Consider the following 22,532-nt stretch of genomic DNA (forward strand, 5'->3'; position numbering starts at 1 on the left):
AATTCATTTTCATTTTAATAGGTATGTATGGAAACAATACACAGAGAAGTCTGTTCAAGAGCTTTATAAAAAGTAATTTTTCATTTTAATTAAAAATATTATTTATCAAGTATACCCTGCTTGCAGTTTATTGCTGCAATATTACATAATCTTCACATATTTAGTAGTAAAGAATTCAGTAGGAAAACATGTTAATAGCTGCATTTAGATTTTATAATGATAACTTTATACGGTGCATGGTCAGTCTTTCAAAGTTCTAGTCATCCGCAGAGATGTTATTAAGCCACTCAACAGTACTGTGCTGAGTACTAAACAAAAGGTTTTCCATTATGAAAAAGTTCATTATCATGGTATAAAAATGTATAAAATGCCTTCCTTTAAAAACTTATGTACTACCACTGTCTCCAGCCAAAGAAAATATACAGCTCTAAAAACCAAATCCGCTTCTTTAAGAATAACAAAAATGATCAATTAGTATTTTAATAGCACAGAAAAGCTTGCTCAAAAGGATGTTAAGTATTGGCAATATATCAGAAATATATGTACATAGACCACAGATTCTAAGATTATTTTTTTTACAGTCATTTTCCATGGAATTGATTATTCTTCATGTAAAGCATACTTGCTGAACAAACAGCACACACACATTGAACTAAGACCAGAATAAACTATTAGAGCTCAGTATGAATTAACTTGTGAACCAAACACATTATGCTTAGCAACGAGTCATCGTTACACTGCACGACATACTAGCAACTATAAAACTTTGTGAGTATCAGAGAGTACTTCACCATCACCACGGATGTTTAAGTGTCAGAGCTTGTTCAGTTGTGTTTTTCTAGTCCACCTACTATCCGATTTTTTTTCATGCTCAAAGGATTTTCAGAAGCAACAGGCAAAACATAGTTATGACTGCGACACTACGTACTTTGGCAAAAAAAATAACTAAAAAAACCCGTCAGAGGTAGGCCTTAATAAGCTACCTATCTTCAAAGCTTCCCTAACTTCCTTTGTTTCCTACCTTGAGTCACTGTTGTCACTACAGAGGCATCTCATCATACAAACAGTTTGCTCTGAAACATGAGAACTTTGTTCTACCCTGCAGTAGCCTTAGATGAACTGTACAGAAATGTTTGAATCAGCTGTCACGTTTCAGCATGAACACACAAGCCTGTAGCTGTGATTCAGAGTACGAAATGAAGAGGCTAAAATAAGTTGTACAGTTTCTTACAGAGCTTTCACTTTAAACACCAAGTTTTAAGCAGATGCAAAGTTATGTTCTTCAACAGTCCAAAAATCATTCTCAAGGGAAGGTTAAAACTAGGAGCAAGTGAAGTTAGTTGCAGCTCAATGTACACAGAACTACATGACCGCAATACAAGCTGTAGGTGGAAAAAACAGAAACTGTTTCTTCCAAACAGCAGTTGAAATATTGCCTGATACAAGTAAGTTCATACTGATAATATGATTTCTAAAAGAACATGCAGCTGAAAAACTCCACTAGATTTTGTCACGTGTTATAAATTTGATACAAATATTCTACTTCAGAGGAAGAACAAAAATCACTATCAACTATCAGAATATTCTGGCCTTAATAGATCTGGCACCAATACGCTATCATCACTGTGCTGCCGATAACCCTTCTGCCAACACGAGAGGCAAGTCCTCTCCATAAAATGAAATGCATATGTTCAGATTTTGAAACGACAACCAAATCATATTTAACTTTGTTCAGAAATGGAGCATCTGACGGCGAGCACGATGTATCTGCCTATGGCCGAGCAAGGCGAGATGCGACATGAACGTACTTGCAAGTCACAAGGCTCGGTGCAAGGCTAAATTTTTGAGCAAAATTACCCTCCCCCCCGCCAAATCTGAGCATTTTCTCTACCTCTGTGGGCGGTTACGAGCAGGACAGGGAAGGAAAGCCCCGAAACGCTTTTTAGTCGGAGTAACGGGCTGCCCGGGGCTTAACGCTGAACCATCGGAAACGCAGAGTAGGCAGGGCCCGAGCGCGGCCCCCGCAACGCCCGGACGGGGCTACCGCTACCGCCACCCGCCAGCCGGCCCGGCCCGGCCCCGCCGCCCCCCGCCACAGGGGCGGCCTGGCCCGCAGCGCTCGCCGCGCCTCCAGCGCGGGGCCGGCGGCCATGGGAACGGCCGGAGAGCGGCTCGGGGCGGCGGGCCCGGGCCGCGCTGCGCGGCCGCCTCATGCCCGCCTGACGGCGCCGAGCAGCGTCCCGCGGCCGTGCGCGGCCCCCGCGCCCCTCGCCCGCCCGCTCGCTCGCTCGCTCACCTGTTCATCCCTGGCCCCGGCACCGCGCCCGCCCGCGGGACTTTCCCGGCACCGGCTCACAGCTGCTCGGCGCCCGGCGCAGCGGCCCAACCCCCGCCCCGCTCCGCCATCGTCGTCGCAGCAGCCCCCCGCTCCGGCCAGCGCAACGCTCCCTGCTTGCCCCGGCAGACCCGCCCCCTCTCACAGCAAATCGCAGCGCGCCTGCGCCACCGCGTCGTAGCGCTATTGGCGAAGAGCGCCGCCAGGTGACGAGGCGACTCGGGGCTTTCCACCACATCAAGATTGTGTGAGTCGCAGAGGAGGGGGTGGGGAGGTCAGACAGAGCCCGTTGGCGGAAAGCTCCGCCTTGAGGGCGCTGATTGGTCGTCCGGAGCGCGAAGGCGGGACGTCGGGAGCTCCGGCGGGGCTGATTTGGTGGCGCGGGCGCGCGCTGCTATTGGTGGTGGCGGCGGGGTCAGCGGGCGCCGGGCTGCTCCAGCGCTCCCTGGAAAGGGCGCGCGCGTGCGTCCAGCTCCATGGCCTGGGCGGGCGGCGGAGCGCGGCCCCGGGCCGCAGTGCTGCTCCAGCGCCCGGGGAGGGCTGTTCAGCAGCGGCTTAGCGCTCCCCTCGGGTGAACCGCGACCGCGTCCCGCTCGGGGTCCGCGGCGCGGGGCCTGCAGACGCGGGGGCGTTCCGCGGGCGTCGTGGGGCGCCGCCCTCCGCCCGCCCGGCACCCCCGCAGCCCCGCGGGTGCAACACGTGGAGATGGAGAAAAACGAGACTTCTCCAGGCCGGACAGCAGCCCGGTTTGCAGTCACGAACCTCTCCAAGTCAGAAACTGCTCGCCGGGTTTAACTGGCCTTCGCGTCTGCTCGAGAAGACGGCAGGAGTGGTTTTGGCAGCGCTGTTGCACAACACACTCTTCCCCCAGTCTGTGGCCGTTTCAACCGCACAGTAAACCCTAAGAAGTACCCAGGTGTAGAGTTACCTAGAGATTGTTCATGAATGTCAAACTTGGATCTGGCTTCAATGTCCAGTTTTGAAATGTTTCACTCTCAAGAGGTGTAAGTGCTGCTACAGAGTATTTGGTTTAATGCAAGCCAAATGTAGCTCCTCTTTAAAGGACCCACTTTTGAATGTCACTGTCATCTCAATCCTGTTCTATTTTATCCTCTCAGCATCAGTGTTTTTTATATATAGTGAGCTCTTCTTAAATAATGGATGATAGAAGGAACTCTGGAATAGAAAAGAGTTGCTCAACGGCAGTTATGTTTCATAGAGTCATAGAATGGTTTGAGTTGGAAGGGACCTCAATGATCATCTAGTTTCCACCCCCCTGCCATGGGCAGGGACACCTTCCACTACACCAGGTTGCTCAAAGCCCCATCCAACCTGGCCTTGAACACTTCCAGGGATGGGGCATCCACAACTTCTCTGGGCAGCCTGTTCCAGTGACTCACCACCCTCATAGTAAAAAAATTGTTCCTTATGTCTAGTCAAACTCTACCCTCTTTCAGTTTCAAGCCATTGCCCCTTGCCCTGTTTACAGGCTCTATCCACGTATTCAGTGTTTCCAGAAGACAACATTTATTTTTAGAGAAGATTTTTTAAATCATGTAGTATGGTAAACTGGTGCTTTTCATTTAAAATTTAAATTTAAAATTTAATTTTTTTAAATTTCATTTTAAAAACACTTCTGAAATTTTATGCTGCTGGAAATGGAATTCCTACAAAGAAGCATCTTTGAAAAAAATAGCATATGATCATGTACCGTACCTAAGGGGGTTACAATAATGTTGACGCACAAATAAACGCTTGCTTGGTTTCTTAGCGTCTTTAACTTTCCTTTTATACATGTATTTATGTAATTCAGTGAACGTGTGCTGTTCAACATTAGCTAAAGTAAAGGCTTTTCCCGCTATCCTGTTCCCTATAGATCTCCAGAACCTAGAGAGACAGACAGTAAGCAGATCCCTTGCAGTCCCAGGTGGGGGCTGGAGTGCCCACTTTGGAGCTCTGAAGCCATGTGGGTCACTACCGAGGCTTTTCGCAGGAAGATGGGAAAGCACGACCCAGGCATTTTTTAGCGTGGGTTTGTGCAAGATGGAAAGAACACAGCCTGACTGTCAGAAACCAGCAGGAGTTTATTGGAAAATCCCGAGGAAACAAGATTCCATCTGCTATGGAATGAATGCTCACACGAATCATTTTATTTAGTCACTTAAGAGCAAAATCACATTTTAAAGTAATTTTTAAAGAATAGAATAGTGAAAAAGATACTGAGATTTATGCATTACATGTATTCATTTTGCAGAAGAGCACACGGTAAACCCGAGTTATGCTCTGCTAATCCTCAGGGTGGCTATCTATCCACAGCAGATGTGTTTTCCTCCGTTTTTAGAGCTGCCTTTTACGCTGCTACGAAGTGCATTAGCACGTCTGCTATATATCCTGTTATCCTAAACTTCATTATGTTTACATTTTGGTTATAAATAAATTACATGTGGAATGTGACTACAAGTATTGGCCTAAGTACACAATAATTATATGTAAGAAGAAAAGGGGACAGACACATAAGAATAAAATAATCAAAATACTAGATAGGAGTGACTACATGTGGTATACCTAATAACGCCAAAACAAATATTTAAAAATATATCTCTAGTCCATACAGTTACATACTTAACCCTCTATGATTTCAGCAGGAAAAATGACCAACACAGACCACTTAGAAAGTCTGTCATTCTTCAGACAGAGCAGTGCTTGTGAAGTTTAACCGAAGTTAACATCCTATTGACCCACTGGGCGTGCGTTACAGCTCCGTGTCGCTGGCAGACCACAGATGAAAGGCAGGCCAAGGCTGTTATTTACTCTAAAGCTCCTCCATGCTCCTTTAGAAGTATAAAGGAGTTGTAAAGTGATAACAGGGCTTTGGCAGTGTAAAATGGGCCTGTTACATTTCTTTCATGTTGAAAACCCTGTCAGTAACACCAGCACGAGATATTTGCCATTAAACAGCGAATTATTTCTTTAAACCACACTCTTGTTAAAAGAGACATGTTTTGTAATAATGAAGTATGGTAAACAAATTCCACTTTCAAATGACACACTATACAATTAAACATTATATAAACAGCATGGAACAGAATTTTGTGCTGTGCCAGGATAGGAGTATGGTGTTCACAGCATCACCCCAAAAGTGCAGAATATTCATGCAGAGCAGCTGAATTTTTCTACTACTTCAAACATGAAAATGGTAGGTATTTATCCAGCTGCATTAAAAAAAGAGAGTAAAGGTTCTTGTAGAAGCATCAAAGACATTACAGCACTTTCTAAATATTAGCTGTATGATGAAAGGGGACTTGGATAAATATGTTAGGTATTTCTGCCTCCTCTTGTTTTTTCTCATTATCTACAGTTCTAATGCATGGTTTTGTAAAATAAATAAGGTTTACGTACACAGTTTGGGGCCTGAGAGGGAAAAGCAGCACAGACTCTATGAGGTCGCCTGAAGCTGTATTTTTTAGGACAGAAGCTGAAGAATATTTTGTAATAGGGATATTACAGCCACATTCTTTAACCAGAAGACCTCACTGTGCCTGTAATAAAATGCCCATAAAATCTAGCAGTAAACTGCAGTTTGTATACAACATTGGTTTGTCTCACAATTTTTCAAGGTGAAACCAGCTTTGTGTTCTATGGTTAACTATTGTGTCTGTCTGGGTTTATGTCATCTATCCGACTGGGAAAATGTGAACCGCCCATATCAGGGTGTCAATCAAGGCAGGCTGTTTCACACTATTGCAGCAGTCCCTTCTGTTTCTTTAACCATCAAAAGCACAAACACAGTCTTTCAATACAGGCATCCTTAACACGGCATCGCAAGGCTAGCTCATCTGGTGACTGGTTACCAAGTTTAACTTCCAGGTTAATCTTCCTAAAATGAGTCGTTTCATCTTAAATCGGTATGGAGGACCTAACTCCTATGACAACTACTTTTATGCACTGCGCTGCTACGATTCTAACCTTGCCTCGCTCCTGTGTTATTGCAGAGCACTCTTTTTCCATATCCCTTGGCAGATGCATTGTAACACTGTGCTCGTTATGTATGCCAGGCGAAGTCGGTGCTTTCACAGAATGCAAACTCTGAGGGAGCCAGTGCATGACGATCCCTTTTCCATCACTGATCATGACAGAACAGGCTTTTACATTAATATTTATCACAGTTTTATGAATAGTCAGATAAATTGATGGTGTAAGCGCACTTGCCCATATCTCAGAATAGTATGCTGCCCTTGTGAAAATTCCCCTTTTCCACTGCTTAACTCTTTATATGGCATCCAATCATTATTACCCAGCTGGACTGAGTTGAATATAATGAACTAATTAACTAATTAACTCAAGGTACAGACCCTGCGTACAAAAGGCAGGCCATTTCTTCCTGGCTGTGGAAGATGCAACAGAGTCCTTGGTGCTGTGGCCCAGGCTGGTGAGCAACATCTTTACACAGTATTTGACTGTTGGAAGTGGAACAGAGAATATAAAAAGACAGACACTAGTTATGCATTCTGCTAGCAAGCACTACTGCATGCTCTAGATGTTTTTTGAATGTCCTAATAAAGTAGACATTTAGGAAAGTAAAATGTTGCCAGGCTAACAACACTAGGTCCCAGTGAAGGGCCAGGGGCTGTCTGGACCAAACTTGAGCTCATGGGAGCAGGACGAGGAGCAGCAGCCTCCTAAACCCACTGTGGATGTCACAGCCCCTGGGCGTGAGGAACCCTTTCAGGAGCCAGCTGTGAACATAATGGCTGGCCCTACTGAGGCGAGCAGAATTCTTGCACAACACCCTTGATTTGTAAATTATTTCCTATCAGTCAGCCATGCTCGTAATAAGAGATTTCACTTTCTAAAAATCATCCAGATTAATTTGACTAGGCTTTACTTATTCTGAAATAACTGAAAGTAGAGGTCATACTTAATGTACTGAAAAATATACTTTCCTCTTTTCTTTTAGCTTTATCAAGCAGGATAATAGCACTAAGCATCACGAAATAATACATTGCTTTTTGGCAACACATAAATTAACAGATTCAGAACACAAAGCTTAGATACATCTCTGAACTGTCAGCGTGCGTGAAATGCACAGAAATCCCCCTTGTTTTTTCCTCACAATTGTAACCAAACCCATAAATCTAACTTTAAAGGATTGAGACTTGAGCCAGAAACCTATGCCTTGCCTACACTTAAAAGGGTTGGCTGGTATAGCTACACCTTAGAGCTGTGTTGGCAAGCACAGATTTCTCTTCTGGTGGAATTTAAATCACTTTCCTCATGGAACACGCTAAACTGGCTAAAGGACCTTGCCCGTATAACAGCATCTACACTAGGGCTTTTGCCAGTATGGCTGTAGCTGCATGGGAGTGATTTTTCATCATTCTGACAGCTTTTTTGGCAAAACTTCTGCATTTAGACTGAGTCCAAGTTAAAGTTGGCATTGGTTTATGTTGCCAATAAAGCAGAAGAGAGGCATTGCCAGTTTATGGCCCTGGTTTTACATTGTGTTAAATTGTTTGTTCTAAAGGAATGTGTGGGGCAGGATCCATGTGGTCCTTTGGATGTTTGCCTCCCACATTTGTGCTGCATTAAAATCACTTGATTTTTCAGTGAGTGAGCTTTGGCAATGGGGAAACTTACATTACAACAAAAAGATGTATTCTATTACCCCACAAATAGCTATCCTGATGCATTAAAGCAAATTTCCAAAGTGAAGTGAACTGCAAAAGGAAGTATCTGGGCCAAAGGACATGTGGATTAATGCGTCTGTCTTCTTCAGTTTGTCCTCAGTTCAACAAAGAATTTCAGCACAGGACTAATTTTAGGCACACACACACAAACTCATTTCAAGTTTAGTAGTCACGTCAGGTATGATAATGCTCCTTTCTGAAGTTTAATTAAGCAGATATTTGAAATTAATCTTATGTTTAAGCACTGTGTGGAATCGGGATTTCTGTCAGAAGTGCAAGTTTACATAGAGTGAGGCTGTTTATTGTGGTACCATCTGCATTTTCTTTTCGGAACTGGATCTTAAGTCTGTATTTTAAAGATGTCCCAAGGAGCATATTTTTCCACGTAAGTACATTTATATATTTGGCTCTTGTTTCCTAACCTCTCTTTTGCTAAGTACGTTTCTTTTTGGTTTCAGAAATCCATGCAGAGAAGTTTTCATTAATTTTGCAGTTGTCTTTACTATTGAACTCTTTCCTCTGCCAGAGTTTGTGTTTGCACGTGTGATGCTGCCAGGCAGGTTGCGAAGTGCCCTTGCTGGGGAAGCTGCACTGCGGACAGCAGGCCGTAACTCGCCCGCAAACGGCACAAGGGCTGTCCGAGGCACATAGGAAATTTCATGCGCAATCAGCCAGTGCTGAACCAGTGAGCCAATTGGTCGAGGAAGTCTGATTTAATCAAGGCTTCTTCCTTCCTTTTTGTTAAACACAGAATGTGCCTGTTCGAAGAAAACACAGACATATTTTTCTGCGCTTTGAAAATGCGAAGCAGGCTTTTCATGACTTCGTGGAGACCACACATGCACCACAACTAAAAGCTCTTCAGCAGTTTCCAGGTGAGTGTTCTGTGCGCTTCAGTTTTTCATCTTAACTACAATTCAGCGAAGCAGCTAGAGTGGCATTTACCCTGAAACGGAACAGGATGAGCGTCTGTTCAAAGTAAAATTGTGTAATTTGTTGCAGGGGTTTTGTGTTGGTTTGGATTTTTTTAATATGTGAAAATAAATAGTAGTTTAGTTAAAAGAGCTTACTACAATTTTTAGCTGTGAAAGTGAAACTGTTCATATACAGTACAGATAGTTTTCAAAGCGATATATTCAAGGCAGAAGACTTGCATATCATAACGTTCACTTCTGCATTCTTCTATTTACAAGTGTGTCGTGTTTCTCTGGTAAATCATGTTTTAGAGTGGTATTTTTTAATATATTTATACATACATATTTTATGTATGTAATGTTATAAATATATATAAATATATATATCTTGAATATAAATACATTTTTTCTTATAAGGTTATATCAACTCACAACCAATAAAACAGTTGTCGTTTCAATTTTTTGGCCATTTTCAGATTTCTCATTTAATGTACTATATTTGAGATTATCTTTACATTAAAAGCAAATATTTGCAAGTTTATGGTCTTGGGATAAACCGTATTGATTTTCAAAAGATTGAGCAGTTAGACAATAAGTAGGTGGCCAATCTTCATGTTCAAAATGCAGATCTTAAGGAGGACTAGAAGAACAGTGAAAAGTTTCACCTCCTAGTCCAAAGTCCAAAATAAGGGCTTCCATGATGCTGTTATTAAGGAAGATGACAACAGTATGTACTTCTTATCCAAGCCAGGCAAAGGGAGGGTTTCTGTTAAAGGAAAGCGGTTTGCACTTCAATTATTTCCAGTGGGAAGAGTAATTGCTTTTCCTTTTATAGCCTTGCAGTTTGCAAGAAATCCATAGATCTGCTGAAGGAGTTTCCTCACCTCTGTATCCAGCATTGCATAACTCTGTGGCAGACAAGTGGAGGCGAAATGATGTGTAGTAATTTCTCTGTCCTAAACCCTCTAGTTACTTAATAACCACCACCTGGGCATTATTTTTACATTTGTAGCAGCGAGACTTGTGGGTTTTTTTCGAGTGGGTTGTTCTGTGATTTGATTTTCATCAGTTGGCTGAAGTGAGAGCAACACTTCTCTCATGCCAGCTAACAGAACACAGCACCCTGGCAAAGTTGTTAGGATGCTCTAAGAACTTTTTCACCAGCTAGTGATGTAACAACCACAAAAAATCCCAAAAAACATCCTGAGGAGTCATCTATGTGGCAGAATGGCCAATCTGGTCTATGGAGTAGGAGTATATTGTGCTAGGCATTGTACCAGTATTCGATAAAATAGTAGTCCTAGCAGAACAGGCAGAGAGATCTACTACAAGAAGAGTATGTAGGTTAAAAAGATAAGTAAAAGGAGAATGTTTCTGTATAATAATTAGAAAACTCAGTTCTCCTTCTACTTAGCCATTGTCAGATTCATTTTTTTGTTCTCAGAGTACAGAGCCAAGTCTCTGGAGAGAATTTGAAACTGTGAAATATGACAAAAGTATTATACTACATTAGATATCACAGGTTGTGATTAAGAACAGATAGCAAGTTTTGGAGTCTTGAGAAGAGTAAATTCTAGGAGTATAAGAGAGCGAGGCTGGTAGCTATACTAATTATCTCCAAGATTTTTGTTCATCTGAACTCACACTTGCAAGCTGGGGGGCAAAATACAAGGAGAAAAAATCTGCCCCCACTGAAGTTAATGATAAAATTCTTATAGATAAGAATGGAGTTCCCCATCCAACAATGTTATTCAACCCAACAAGTTATTCAACATAGCTTATTTTAATCTGCCAAAAAGATACGCAAACTCTTTCAGTGATAATGGTAATAGAAATATCTACGTAGCTGTCAGTAAAGAACCATTTCTATTTATTACTTTAGTTTTTTTGAAACCACAGTTGCTCTTATGCAAGATCACAGAGAACAATGAGTAAGTCAATAAAAATGTTACCAGACTGGATCCTCCAAAGGCATGCTACTAAGAAATGTCATGGTTTTTATAATCTTTCAGTGATAGCTTGCAATGGACCAAGACTCCCACTGCACAGCAGAAAGGGGGCTGCTGGAAGCTGTAAGCAAGATTACTACCACAAGTCTGTCTGATGAAGAACAAAATCAACCCAAAGCTGACATTTCATGTCAAGTGAGAAAAGAAAACCCAGAAAAAGATGACCTGCAAGGTTGATGTTCTCCTTTAATTTTATTTTTCATGTAGCTGTTTATGCCATTAATCTTTTATATAAAAAGCTTTGCTTTATTTATTGCAGCAGTAGTCCAGATTTACACTGCCACTGAAAATAAGCCTTGATTAAACTTGTGGTAATAATGTAGCAATAGTGAAACAGATGCACATCCTGGTGTGTGTATACTCAGAGTTTTCCTTTTAAATCCCTTGCACCTAAAATGTGTTCCAGATTTAATTTACAAACCAGGGATCAAAACAGTGATCATCAGATGGCCTGTCTCGGGAGTGCACTTTCTGTACCTCCCAAAATCTGAACTTCTTAGCAGCATAAGCAAGGACACCAAGATTGAAGCTAATCTCAAGTTGTAGTCTCTCACATGCCTTATGAAGAGGCAGCATAGAACTTTTACCATGCCTAAGGTTGCCGTCATCTGTTGTTAAATAAAATTTTATCTATCACCCAAAAAATAATATAATCTCATCAACATCTTCAGCCTGCAAAGATGTCATAAACACTACCTCTCTTAGGAAATATATACTTTGCAGAGATAGAGCCAAACCCCAAAGGCTTTGATAATAGGAACTATATGGTTGAATGATTAAGAACATGTCGAAGTGGGGCCACTGAAGGAGTACTATGATGCCTTTACAATTCTGTTACTGTATTAAGCTTTTCTCTTCCCATTCATTTGTGGTCATTCACCTACATTGTCTGAATGTCAGAGTCATTGCAGACTGACTTCAGCTGGCTGCTGACAGAGACAATATTGATTGGAAATTGGGACTGGTGTGCCCACTGAAATACAAATATTCCATTTCTTTTATCCACTTTGCTAGTCTATACGCTAGCTGGTGAAAACTGTCGCCAGTAGATTTCAAAAACAGAGAAATCTTCCTTTTGAAAAGCTACATCAAATTCCCCTGTAAGCAAACTCTTCAACTAGCTGTCCTCCATTATATATGCGTATGTATATGTGTGTGTGTGTCTGTATGTGACTGTTGGGAGGCAGAGAGAGACGAAGGGTTGGAGGTGTATAAAATATTTGTAGCTGAACTGTGGCATCAGTTCAGCTACAAAAGAAAAAGAGCATGTGAGAATTCCTCCTTCAGCTGAATTGGTTATCCAAGTTTCTCCTTTAAGGCTGGGATATTCATGTTTTCTCAGCTTTCACCTGTTACTGCACAAACCCAATATTTGAATAGGGTCAGTATTTGAATATATATCTGAATTTGCAGCTGCATTGTATTATCTCCTCCTTTTAGCAACAAAGAAGCCTGGAGAAACATCTGATTCAGAAGACTAAGCCAGTGTTTTCTTAAGGCTGCTTCTGGGATGATGAAGAGTACCTCCTGCTCAGACTGTGCCCGAGGTTACAATCTAGACATATAATACTTCTTGTCAGTATTTTTTCTATAACTTTGTATTCTGCAGCTGATTTGGTGTCTTTCAAAACTTCAGACCACAATAGCTTTCCTCGAAGAATCTGGACCTGTCTTTATTAGCAGCGAAATCACTTATTTTGTCAGTCTTTAGGTCTTGCTGTTACAGCAACAGTTGTTCTAGGCTCTCCTTTCACAATAAATGCATGAGAGTTTTCTTTCCAGCTGCAAAGGTTATAATCTGAAATACTAAATATATTGATTTTAGATTCCAATGCATCCTTAAGTCCCAACTCTTCGATGACCACTAAGGAGCTTCAGGAATACTGGAGGAATGAAAAACGCCAGTGCAGACAAGTCAAACTTGTTTTTGAAATCCCATCAGCCAGAATTGTAGAGCACCACTTATCTAAATACGTGGTAAGCCAAGAAATGAATATGTAAGAAGATCATTAATTTTTATTCACTCTACAGGGGTCTGCACAGCACACAGCATGCCTTGCTACACAAAAGCCTTACCGAGGGCCAAGTTTTGCAAGCCATGATCATACCAAGTAGAACCTGTTCTCACTGGGCATAGCTGGTGGGATCCGCCCCTCAAAAAAACCCTCTGACAATCCATTCACAAAATCTGCAGCAGTGGAAAAGTAATATCAAGTAAATTAGTAACTTAGGTATCCTTAACGCTCAGAGGCTTGTCACATGAAGGAAATTCACACAAGTATCAAAAGATCAATGTAGTTACACTTCCACTGAGCCAGCCTGCGGTAGCAGCTGCACTGCATTTGTGTAACTTCCACACCAGAGATTTATGTTAGCATGAGTGCAAAATTCTTTGATGTCAACAAAGTCTTAAGACATCCTCCAGCTAGATCACTTGGGACTGTTCCCCTTCCTTACCTAGAGCTCCATTAGATGGCATTTTTCTGTCATATTTTTAAGGTGAAACATGAGCATGAGGGACAAGAACAAGAGAATGGGTTGGGGTTTTGTATCTTTACTCACAGTACTGACACTTGTTTTTTATTTCTGATTCTGCTCCTGGCTTTCAGGAGGACTGATCTAGAGCAAGTCTCCGTCAGTACTCTTACGAAATTCAGATAGGGATTTTTTCCTTATTTGCAACAATCTCTTAGATCTGTAAACGTAAAATACTAAGAATCATACTAGTGTTGCTGATTCTAGGTGATGCAGCTTGGTAGAATTTGAAGCAGGTAAATGTTCTGGAGATGGTCCTGAGATCTTGTTGCATGCTACACACACCTACTTGATGCTGCCATTCTTGCATACATTCAATAGTATCCAGCTTGTTGAATAGTTAAAAAATTATTTTAGTATAAATGTATGAGAACAAAAGTATCATTCAGTGTGTGTGCAAGTAGTTAAACTTAGTCATAAGTTACACACCTAGGCAAAAATTTTTACATTACAACAAAATTTACCCAGTTTGAATGATAGCCTAATTAAATGTTATTTCTTCCCTTTTTCATACACACTTCACAAATAAAAGACCAAGTACTTGTAAATTATTCACTTAGCTGTCCTTGATAAAGTGATAGCTTAAAAAATTGCTCTTATGATTGTTTTGGATATGCATCAGGCATATATAAACTTTTCAGCAGGGAGCAGGATGAAGCATAGGAAAATGTCACTGCTTACAAGTGAAAAGAGATCAGACAAGTCAGCTCAAATTTAGAAACCTTTCAAGGAGTGCCTGTAAAGATCATTTATGAAGATTGAAAGAGATAATTTCTCTTTAAGGAAAAACAAAGAAGATTATCAGACAGGCACTAGCGCTAGTTCTGGTTTGCACCCCTCAACAGCAGCAAAGAAAACAACTGTCATGAGTAAAGGTGCTCCGGTTCCTGTCTAATTCAGTGGGAATAGGGTGAAGTTGAATGTGAACATGGTCATCGTCCAAAAGCCAGCAAGGTCAACAGTCTGCGTCCTCAGCTGGTGTATGGTGACACAGTTAAGCTGGCCTCAGTGGAGCTGCACTGGTTTACAGACATAAGGGATTTGGCCCTTCCTCAACATTATTATGCTTGGTTCAGGACCAGAAGAGGATCTATTTGTACAACGCGTAACACTCAATTTTATTTTGCAGCTATTTTTCTAATATCGCATTTATTCCAGTACCTCAAGGGAGCCTACAAGAAAGATGGGGAGAGGCTGTTCAGGAGGGCCAGTTGTGATAGGACAAGGGGTAATGGTTTTAAAATAGAGGGAGGTAGATTCAGGTTGGATATTAGGAAAAAATTTTTTACCATGAGAGTTGTAGAACACTGGAACAGGTTGCCCAGAGAGGTGGTGGATGCTCCATCCCTGGAGACGTTCAAGGCCCGCTTGGATGAGGCCCTGAGCAACCTGATCTAGTTGGAGATATCCCTGTTTGTTGCAGGGGGGTTGGACTAGATGACCTTTGAAGGTCCCTTCCAGCCCTAACGATTCTATGATTCTATGATTCTATTATAGTCATTTTGAGGCTAGCGAAGAGCTGAGGAACACATACTTGAGTACTGTTAATGTGGGACAGCGTTGCTGTTAGTGAAAGATTTTAACAGATTTTTGTTGAAATATCACTTTTTTTTCATTATTTATATGCCAAGTAAGTTTGAATGACAGGACAATGATTTAGAGGGGAAAAAAGGCTTTGGAGTTGCTCCATCATATTTTTGCACACACCAAATATTACTGCCAAATACTCTCTCTTCTATCACAGCATTAATAACACCCCCAAATCACTAGAAATGTCTGATACAAACAACATTTCTGGGTATTGCAACCTATGTAAAATAGATTACATTCAATATTAAGTCTGGGAAATCCATTCAGTTCCCTGAAGATGATTGATTGCAGCAGCCATGGCTCTTCTAAACAAAGTATAGCTACAGAAATGCTTTGTAAGGGATTTTATGTGCTTAAGTCTGCTGCTACTTCACCATTCCCAGCACCTTGCAGGATGGGCTCTGTTAGTGTATCATTTATCTAAAACTTATTTACATGCTAAAGCTAAGTCTGGAGACAAAAGTCCAAAGCAGCAGGAGGTGGGAATTATTAATTTGATGGCTGCAGATTTCAAAGATCAGGCCTACACTGAGCATGCACCATAATCTCAGGCAGCAACTAATTTAGCAGCACTGCTATAAGCCATAGGAGTGTACAAAATTACAGACATCCAACGGGTGCAGGAAGGTTTTGGCTGGTGGAATACACAAGCATAAAGTCTTTTCAAAGCAGTAACAGACAAAATCTGACTGCACTGGGGCTAGAGTGGTCCTTCTCATGCTTATTTTTCTGTTTTACTGTGTTTAGATGTATAAAATCATCATTTTGCAAACAGGGAGTTTTGACAGCAACAAGTCTGTAATTGAACGGCGTTATTCAGATTTCGAGAAACTGCACAGAAATCTGCTGGAGGAGTTTAGTGAAGAAATGGAAGATGTGGTCTTTCCCAAAAAATCTCTAACAGGGAACTTCACAGAAGAAATAATCAATGAGAGAAAATTAGCCTTCAAGGACTACCTGAGACTTCTATATTCTATGAAATATATCCGAAGATCAAAAAAATTTATTGACTTTTTAACAAGGCCAGAGCTCCGGGAAGCATATGGTTGCCTGCGGGGTGGCCAGTACACCAAAGCTTTGGAAATCCTTTTAGAAATCATTGGTCTGCAGGAAAGGCTGACGAGAGGCAACCCTGTCTCAATTGTTCCTACTCTGTGTGCTATCGTGGTGTGCCACAAGGACCTGGAAAACTCAGCAAGTGCCTTTGAATACGGAGAAAAAGCTCTGTCACGCCTTTGTGTGCATACCAGCCACAAGTATTATATTCCATTGTTAGAAACAATGATCACTTTGGCATATGAACTTGGCAAGGATTTTCTGTCTTTGCAAGAAAAACTGGAAGAATGGAAGGCAAAAAAAGATCCCATACGGGTTTTTACCCTGAAAGAACTTGCAGTTCGGGAATATGTACAATGAACGCAAGAAACAATTTCATTAAAGAGCAAAGCTGTCAGGTCCTTTTCCTGAAAACAAATTCTTGAAAGAGTGAAAACTGGAAATTATTTGTTTGGCTAACATAACTTTATATTAATAGAAAAAAATTAAATCAGATGTCTTTCATGTTCAAAAGGGACATTAACATTTATGTTGGAAAATATTATATTTACAGATATGAGGAGCACCTAAGCTTATTCAGGTTTTTGGGGAAAAAAAATTGCAACAAAAAATATAATTTATGATTTGCTTATTTTCAACATAGCCTGTTTGGTGTGAAAAGTCAGAATAGGAAAATGCAATCAATAAAGCCCTTAAGAATCTGCAGAATCAGAGGCATTGCTTGCTCATGTGGAAACTACTTCTTTTCAAGAAGAGAAATATCTTCTCAGTCAGTGCAATCTAAAGGATGCATCTTCAGACACTGAATATAGTTGTTTACTCCTCTACCTGAAGCCTGGTCAAACAACACTTGCCATTTCTGAGAATGATGAGATTGATCCTGTTCCCACTGAATTCAACTGAATTCAACTGCTGTGTGTGTGAGGACGTGGGGGAAAGGTTTACCATCAACTTTGGTAGGAGCAAAAAATACAAGCGATGGTCACTCCATCAGAGATGAAGGAATACGCTTCATTTCCCTTTTGGTAGCAGGTACAGTTTTAGGACTGTTTTGAAGGTGCATTCTTGTTTGGAGTGGTCTTTAAGTACAGCTCTGACCGGGGTGGAAAATTCATACCACCTGTGCTACATACATAGTGGAAAGGAACTACAGAAGGGTTCTGTTGAGGAGAACATCTGGCTAATATAATGCTAGCATTTAATTCTGGTTATCAAGCTGTGAGACACATGGTTAACAGACAATCTGTGTTAAGCATGTGCTTCCTGGTTGCCTTTCAGAGGTTTATGTAAATTGGGCGTTGCCTTAGTTTTACGGCCTGGTACACCATGCAAATATCATCTTGGTGGCACTGCCATTTTACAGATCCAACCCACATATGCAAATACTAAGCTTGTCTTGGCTTTAACACTCCTGTGAAACCTTCCTAAGAGCTGAAAAATTCTCTATGTATCTACTTCTGTAATTTCCCTCAACTCTATTATCTCTTCCATATGCTTAATTTAATAATCTGGTAAATTAATTCCTATAAATATTATAATTAATATGTCATGCAAGCGTGGGTCATTATTCTCTGCTGAACATAGTCCACTGAGTACTCTCAGGCCTGTACTCCAGGTACAGATACTACATGCACCACAATGACACTGCCTATAAATTAGGAATAACTGCATTAACTTACCTTCTAGACACATAAAAGAATCAGCTAATTGAAAGTGCACTGAACCTGAAAAACACCGTTGTGCAGTGTTACAAGAAGGATGGCATGGAAAAATACAGAATAATAGGAGTGTCTAGGGTGGAAAGTTAATATTCTAATTAGCTACTAACAGCTATGCATTAATCTCAAAATATGTGGATTATTTGTTATTTGACAATTACTATTTTTTCTAGTTATGCTAGAAGTAAGAGAATTAAGAGTAATTAAGAGACTTAAGGACTAATCTTCCCACAACATACCATATTGCAGAACAGTTAAAATGGATCAAAGTCAACACCTTAGAGGACCATGTCTGAATGAATAACCAAGTGGTGAAGAAGAAAGCATGTCTGGGGTCTGCATCACACTCAGGCAACTCGGAGTTAGGGCGGAAAGGAAGCATGGCCGTCACATGCTGCTCTATCTCCATGGCCATTTGTAATGAAAGACCAAAAGAGCAGGGAAAAAAAAAATTCCCCCCTTTTGCTCACTTCTCTCATTATGTGCAGAGTCCCAGGCACGACTGCCTTGGATTCTCCTCAGGTTCCTATGGGACTGTACATGAGCCACTAGTTGTGTCCACAGACCCTCACCCTACAGCTGACTCGAAGATTAGAGGGTCCATAAGTACATGCTGTCTAGCAAGGACAAGCAGCAGGAAAGCAGCACATCAGAAAGATCTTACTTAACCTTTACTTGTGGTAATGCTGTAACTTTCCATCTCTGAAGGATTAACTGATGCAAAGCTAACCAATTTTTGTTGGCATGGCAGTGCACATTAGGAATATGAGGAGGTGTCATTTGGCTAGGAGAAAAATTTACAGAATTCCAAAGGCACTAAAATAAACAGTGCCAAAAACCTCACTGTTTTGTTGGTATAAGCCAAATTTCTTCTGAGAACGCTTTTCCATACAACGTACTAGCAGAGTTTTGTCCGCGAAATGGTCCTAGAATAGGTCACTTGGTCCCTATCCACCAGAAGGCAGAGGTCAGTCTGTATTATGGGAGAAAATGAATTAAATAAGTACAGGAATGGTGTGAAGAAAGAACAGTGTGTGTCTGTTGGACAATTCCCACACACTGAACTTCTTTAATGGAGAGACTCTTCAGTGAGGCATCTGTGGCAACCAGTCAGCCACGTCTTCAGAGCTACCCGGGAAGAACATACCATCTGCCTCACTCAAAGGGCTGGTTTTGATTTCTGCTGCATTGAGACTTCCAGTCAAGCCACTTCATGTATAAATCTGCAGAGCCTACAGCATGAACCCTCAAAGGGTTGAGTGTAGTATTCATAAAATCAGTTTGTGATTTCATTACTATGAGAATACAACAAAATTATAATCTCCCCTAAAAATTCGACTTCCCCAAAGCAAATCATGTATGTACTCCCTTCCTACAAATGCACAGCCTGTGACCTTCGGATTTATTAATCTCTTCAGAGATGGCCTTGAATATCCTTTGAAAGAGAAAGCTAGTACGGTGATGGCAATGGATGGGGGCCCACAGGGCCTGGATTTTACCTGGAGCTCTGCCACAGACTTGGTCTGAACTTTGCACAACTTAACCTCTGTGCCTGTTTCCTCACCTAGTGCTTCCCCAGTAAAGCTTCCTCATTCAGCTTCTCGGTACTCACTGAACAGAAGAGCTGTGTAACTTGACCTAACAAGTTAACCCCCATCATTTAACTTAGAAATGGGCTTTGGGATGGAGGCAATAATGATTCATACAAGCCTATTCCATTTCTTGAAGATATCTTGAAATGGAAGAGAATTTAGAGGCAGTAAGTTGCCAAACCTGTGCGCTTATTGTAGATTGCATAGTTTTTTACTAATGCAGTCTAATTTTAGAATCAGGCATTACTTTCCTTATACACTAGAGAAGTTACAAAATTATCTGTTTATTGCACTGGACTGTAGTGAGACCATGCTGCCTCATCAGCTTCATAGTCCATCGGCCAGTTCTGATTTCTTAGCTGCATACTCTCAGAGACTGGTTGAACCTGCCAAAGGAATTCTGCTTTCATTTACTCACATTTCAAAAGTTAACTTCTGCATATTCTTTCTCACTTGATTTTTTCACCAAAGCGAGTATTCAGCAGTTACACGTTACTAAACTAAAAGGTACCAGCATTCCAGCTCCCATACTGACCCTAGTATCTTCCACTTGGAACGACAGCCTGCAAGGACCAGGTTCCCTCTGCCTATACATGAGACTATCTTCAACAGTTAAAATGCGTAGCCAGGTAGGGCAGATTTCCTGCAGGGAGTCAGAGAAGATCGGTCTCTTTCCTCATTAACGTTGCCCGGTTCAGGGATACAGTAGTGGCTGCAGAGCCCCCATTCATGAACTGAATCTGTCCTGGCTTTCTCATAAAATGTATAAAATTAAATGAGTGTTCTCCACCTGCCACCACATCTTGGTTATCCTCTGAATAATGTTTTAAGAATGGCTCAAAAAAGAAATCGCTAACATTTTCATTCACATCTACCCGTCTTGCTTATCTGTTGCCCTTGCTTAACTGTTGTTAAGAAGCCATTGGAGAAGCCACGACTAAAATCCTTTGTGCACTCTCCATGGCGTATGCATGCTGTCCCCAGAGTACACATCCCACCTCTCTAGGTGCCAGGCCAGCAAAAGTGAACAGTACTGCATCAGAGAAGCTATTTTGGGAGAAGAAAACTCTGGCACCACCACAACGGAACACAAATTCAGTAAGCAGGTGGTTTCTGCTTCCAGATGGCCATTGTACTCCCATTCTTCATTGCTGTACAGTATTTGAGTGATAAAAGCTTATTTTATAAATAAATCCATTTCATCCATTTCCTGTCTTCCAAAACAATGAGGACTTTTTACAAAAAATATCTTTGGTTTAATAAAATAAATGAAAGTGAGCAGTTGCTGGCATTTTAATTTTGCATTATTAGCATTCATCAGCCATTCTCCATACTTGGAAGGCAACTGGAGTCAACAGACAGAATGTCTGGAGACCCAAGCTCTGCTCTTGGCAGCATCCCAAGCCCACTGAGTGACCTTGATCCAGTCTAATCAAATTTCAGATTTCTTATGAATACCAATATTGCTTTGCCCTGTTCTATAAAGCTGTTTTACTTATATTTTATCAGTACATTCCAATGTATTGTTTTCCCCAATTTACATCTAGGGTAATTATGGTATAAATAAGAGAAGTGATTTTTCCCAAAGTCTAGGACAGTGGTCTGGAGAAATAGTTAAGCGCAACTGGCATCACAGTTTTGCAAAGCAGAGACGTGTCACAGTTGCACATTCTTAAGTTCATCTTGCACGGATAACCGCAACACAGCTTAATTTTTGCCTGATATCACACACCCGAGACAATTGCATGCGATGTTTATGGAAGAGAAAACATTTGAGTTAGTCTGACTAATTAATATATTTGAAGAACTAATAAGTGGTTGAATAGGGAAAATATTTTAACCACTACATCACTAAAAATAACAAAGCAGAAAGCCTTGTGTAAGAGATTTTTAGAATATATAAAGAAAATCTCCAGGCTTCAATATCATTTTCCACAAGAAGGAACAGAAAAATATTTTTAAATACATTTTTTCGGTTTTAAGCATTTCTTAGAACTCCGGTATTTCTTTCCACTGCTCTTGAAGTCTAAACAAGGAGAATCACACAACCACTACAGAGTATGATACATGCTAGCAATGTGTTATTATCCACGTCTCTCAACAACAGCACACAATGCATCAGAGCTTTTCAGTATGTTCTTACTCTTCACATTGTCATTGACACCTCTGAAGCTTGCCTATAACAGATAACAATCCAAGTATAAATTCACATTTAAATTTTTTCCAGAAAAAAATTCAAAAAAAGAAAATATCATCCAACCAACATCTGCCTAGCATGTCTAACAAACCACAGGCTGCGTACATACAAGCTAAAAGAAAATTTACATAAAATCTGGGCAGATCATCTCCAAGAGTCCATGGAGAGTTGTATTACGATCTATTGAGCTTTGCCCTATTTCCATATCAATTATTATATCATTTGGGGCATTAAGTAGATAATACTGTTTACACAACTTTCTAAAATAACTAAAGAAGCCCATGAGGATGCCTAGTTGCTTATGAAACATATGCAGACAAGATGCTCTCTGTGCAATGCAGCATCTTGTTTACAGGGAATCCTGTGATCTTTATCACATACTTGTTATTAACTCCTGTTATCTGCTGCATCACTGGAGGATAATATTTGCTTTCCTGAATCTTAATAAGGCTAAATACATTTATTGAATTCAACAGATTTGTACAAGCAGCATGGGAGTCGAGTTCAGGACACAAGATGAAATCTAGGTTTTGTGGCTCAGACAGCAGCTGAGCAAATCAAATCAAGAATGTTTATTTTCTGATTACATCAAAGGCAGGAGCAAGATGTGTTGAAAAACTAAACACAGTTGTAATGGTGTAAAATGCTGAATGTCAATTCCCATCTGGATGAGGTGAGAACCCCAAAGAACCAACCTATTTACATTAAGATCACATTACAACATATGTTCATCACGCTTTGTGAGTATATATTTGCTCTGTATACGGATACACAAGACACTGATTTTCATGTCAGACCAGTGCAAGTTGCGAGTAGCTACACTGAAACAAGTCATAATGTAATTGAGAGCAGAAGGTCTAGTGTCTGTATAAACATGTGCACAATCTCTATACATGACG

General features: G+C 40.9%; 1 protein-coding gene across 3 annotated transcripts; it reads left to right on the forward strand.

Moving 5' to 3' along the window:
* The first annotated feature begins 8,736 nt into the window (after positions 1–8,736).
* Positions 8,737–16,697, forward strand: SNX20 (sorting nexin 20). 3 transcript variants are annotated; one of them, XM_009985118.2, is made up of 4 exons: positions 8,737–8,897; positions 10,949–11,117; positions 12,771–12,922; positions 15,818–16,697. In XM_009985118.2, the coding sequence occupies exons 2-4, from the start codon at positions 10,961–10,963 to the stop codon at positions 16,484–16,486; spliced, it is 978 nt and encodes a 325-aa protein (XP_009983420.1). In that variant the 5' UTR covers positions 8,737–8,897; positions 10,949–10,960; the 3' UTR covers positions 16,487–16,697. The 3 variants fall into 3 exon arrangements, with proteins under 3 accessions (XP_009983420.1, XP_086477114.1, XP_086477113.1); XM_086620988.1 differs by lacking the exons at positions 8,737–8,897; positions 10,949–11,117 and adding an exon at positions 12,406–12,520; XM_086620987.1 differs by lacking the exons at positions 8,737–8,897; positions 10,949–11,117 and adding an exon at positions 12,406–12,492.
* The last annotated feature ends 5,835 nt before the right edge of the window (positions 16,698–22,532 follow it).

Source organism: Tauraco erythrolophus, chromosome 15 (genome assembly GCF_009769465.1).
Source record: "Tauraco erythrolophus isolate bTauEry1 chromosome 15, bTauEry1.pri, whole genome shotgun sequence".
Classification (NCBI taxonomy): Eukaryota; Metazoa; Chordata; class Aves; order Musophagiformes; family Musophagidae; genus Tauraco; species Tauraco erythrolophus.

What these genes read in the sequence shown, in the direction of transcription:
- SNX20 (XM_009985118.2), top strand. Translation starts at nt 10,961, where the DNA reads ATGGACCAAGACTCCCACTGCACAGCAGAAAGGGGGCTGCTGGAAGCT. An exon ending in AGAAAAAGATGACCTGCAAG is followed by an intron (nt 11,118 to 12,770) that starts GTTGATGTTCTC and finishes TATTGATTTTAG; the next exon opens with ATTCCAATGCATCCTTAAGT. An exon ending in ACCACTTATCTAAATACGTG is followed by an intron (nt 12,923 to 15,817) that starts GTAAGCCAAGAA and finishes TACTGTGTTTAG; the next exon opens with ATGTATAAAATCATCATTTT.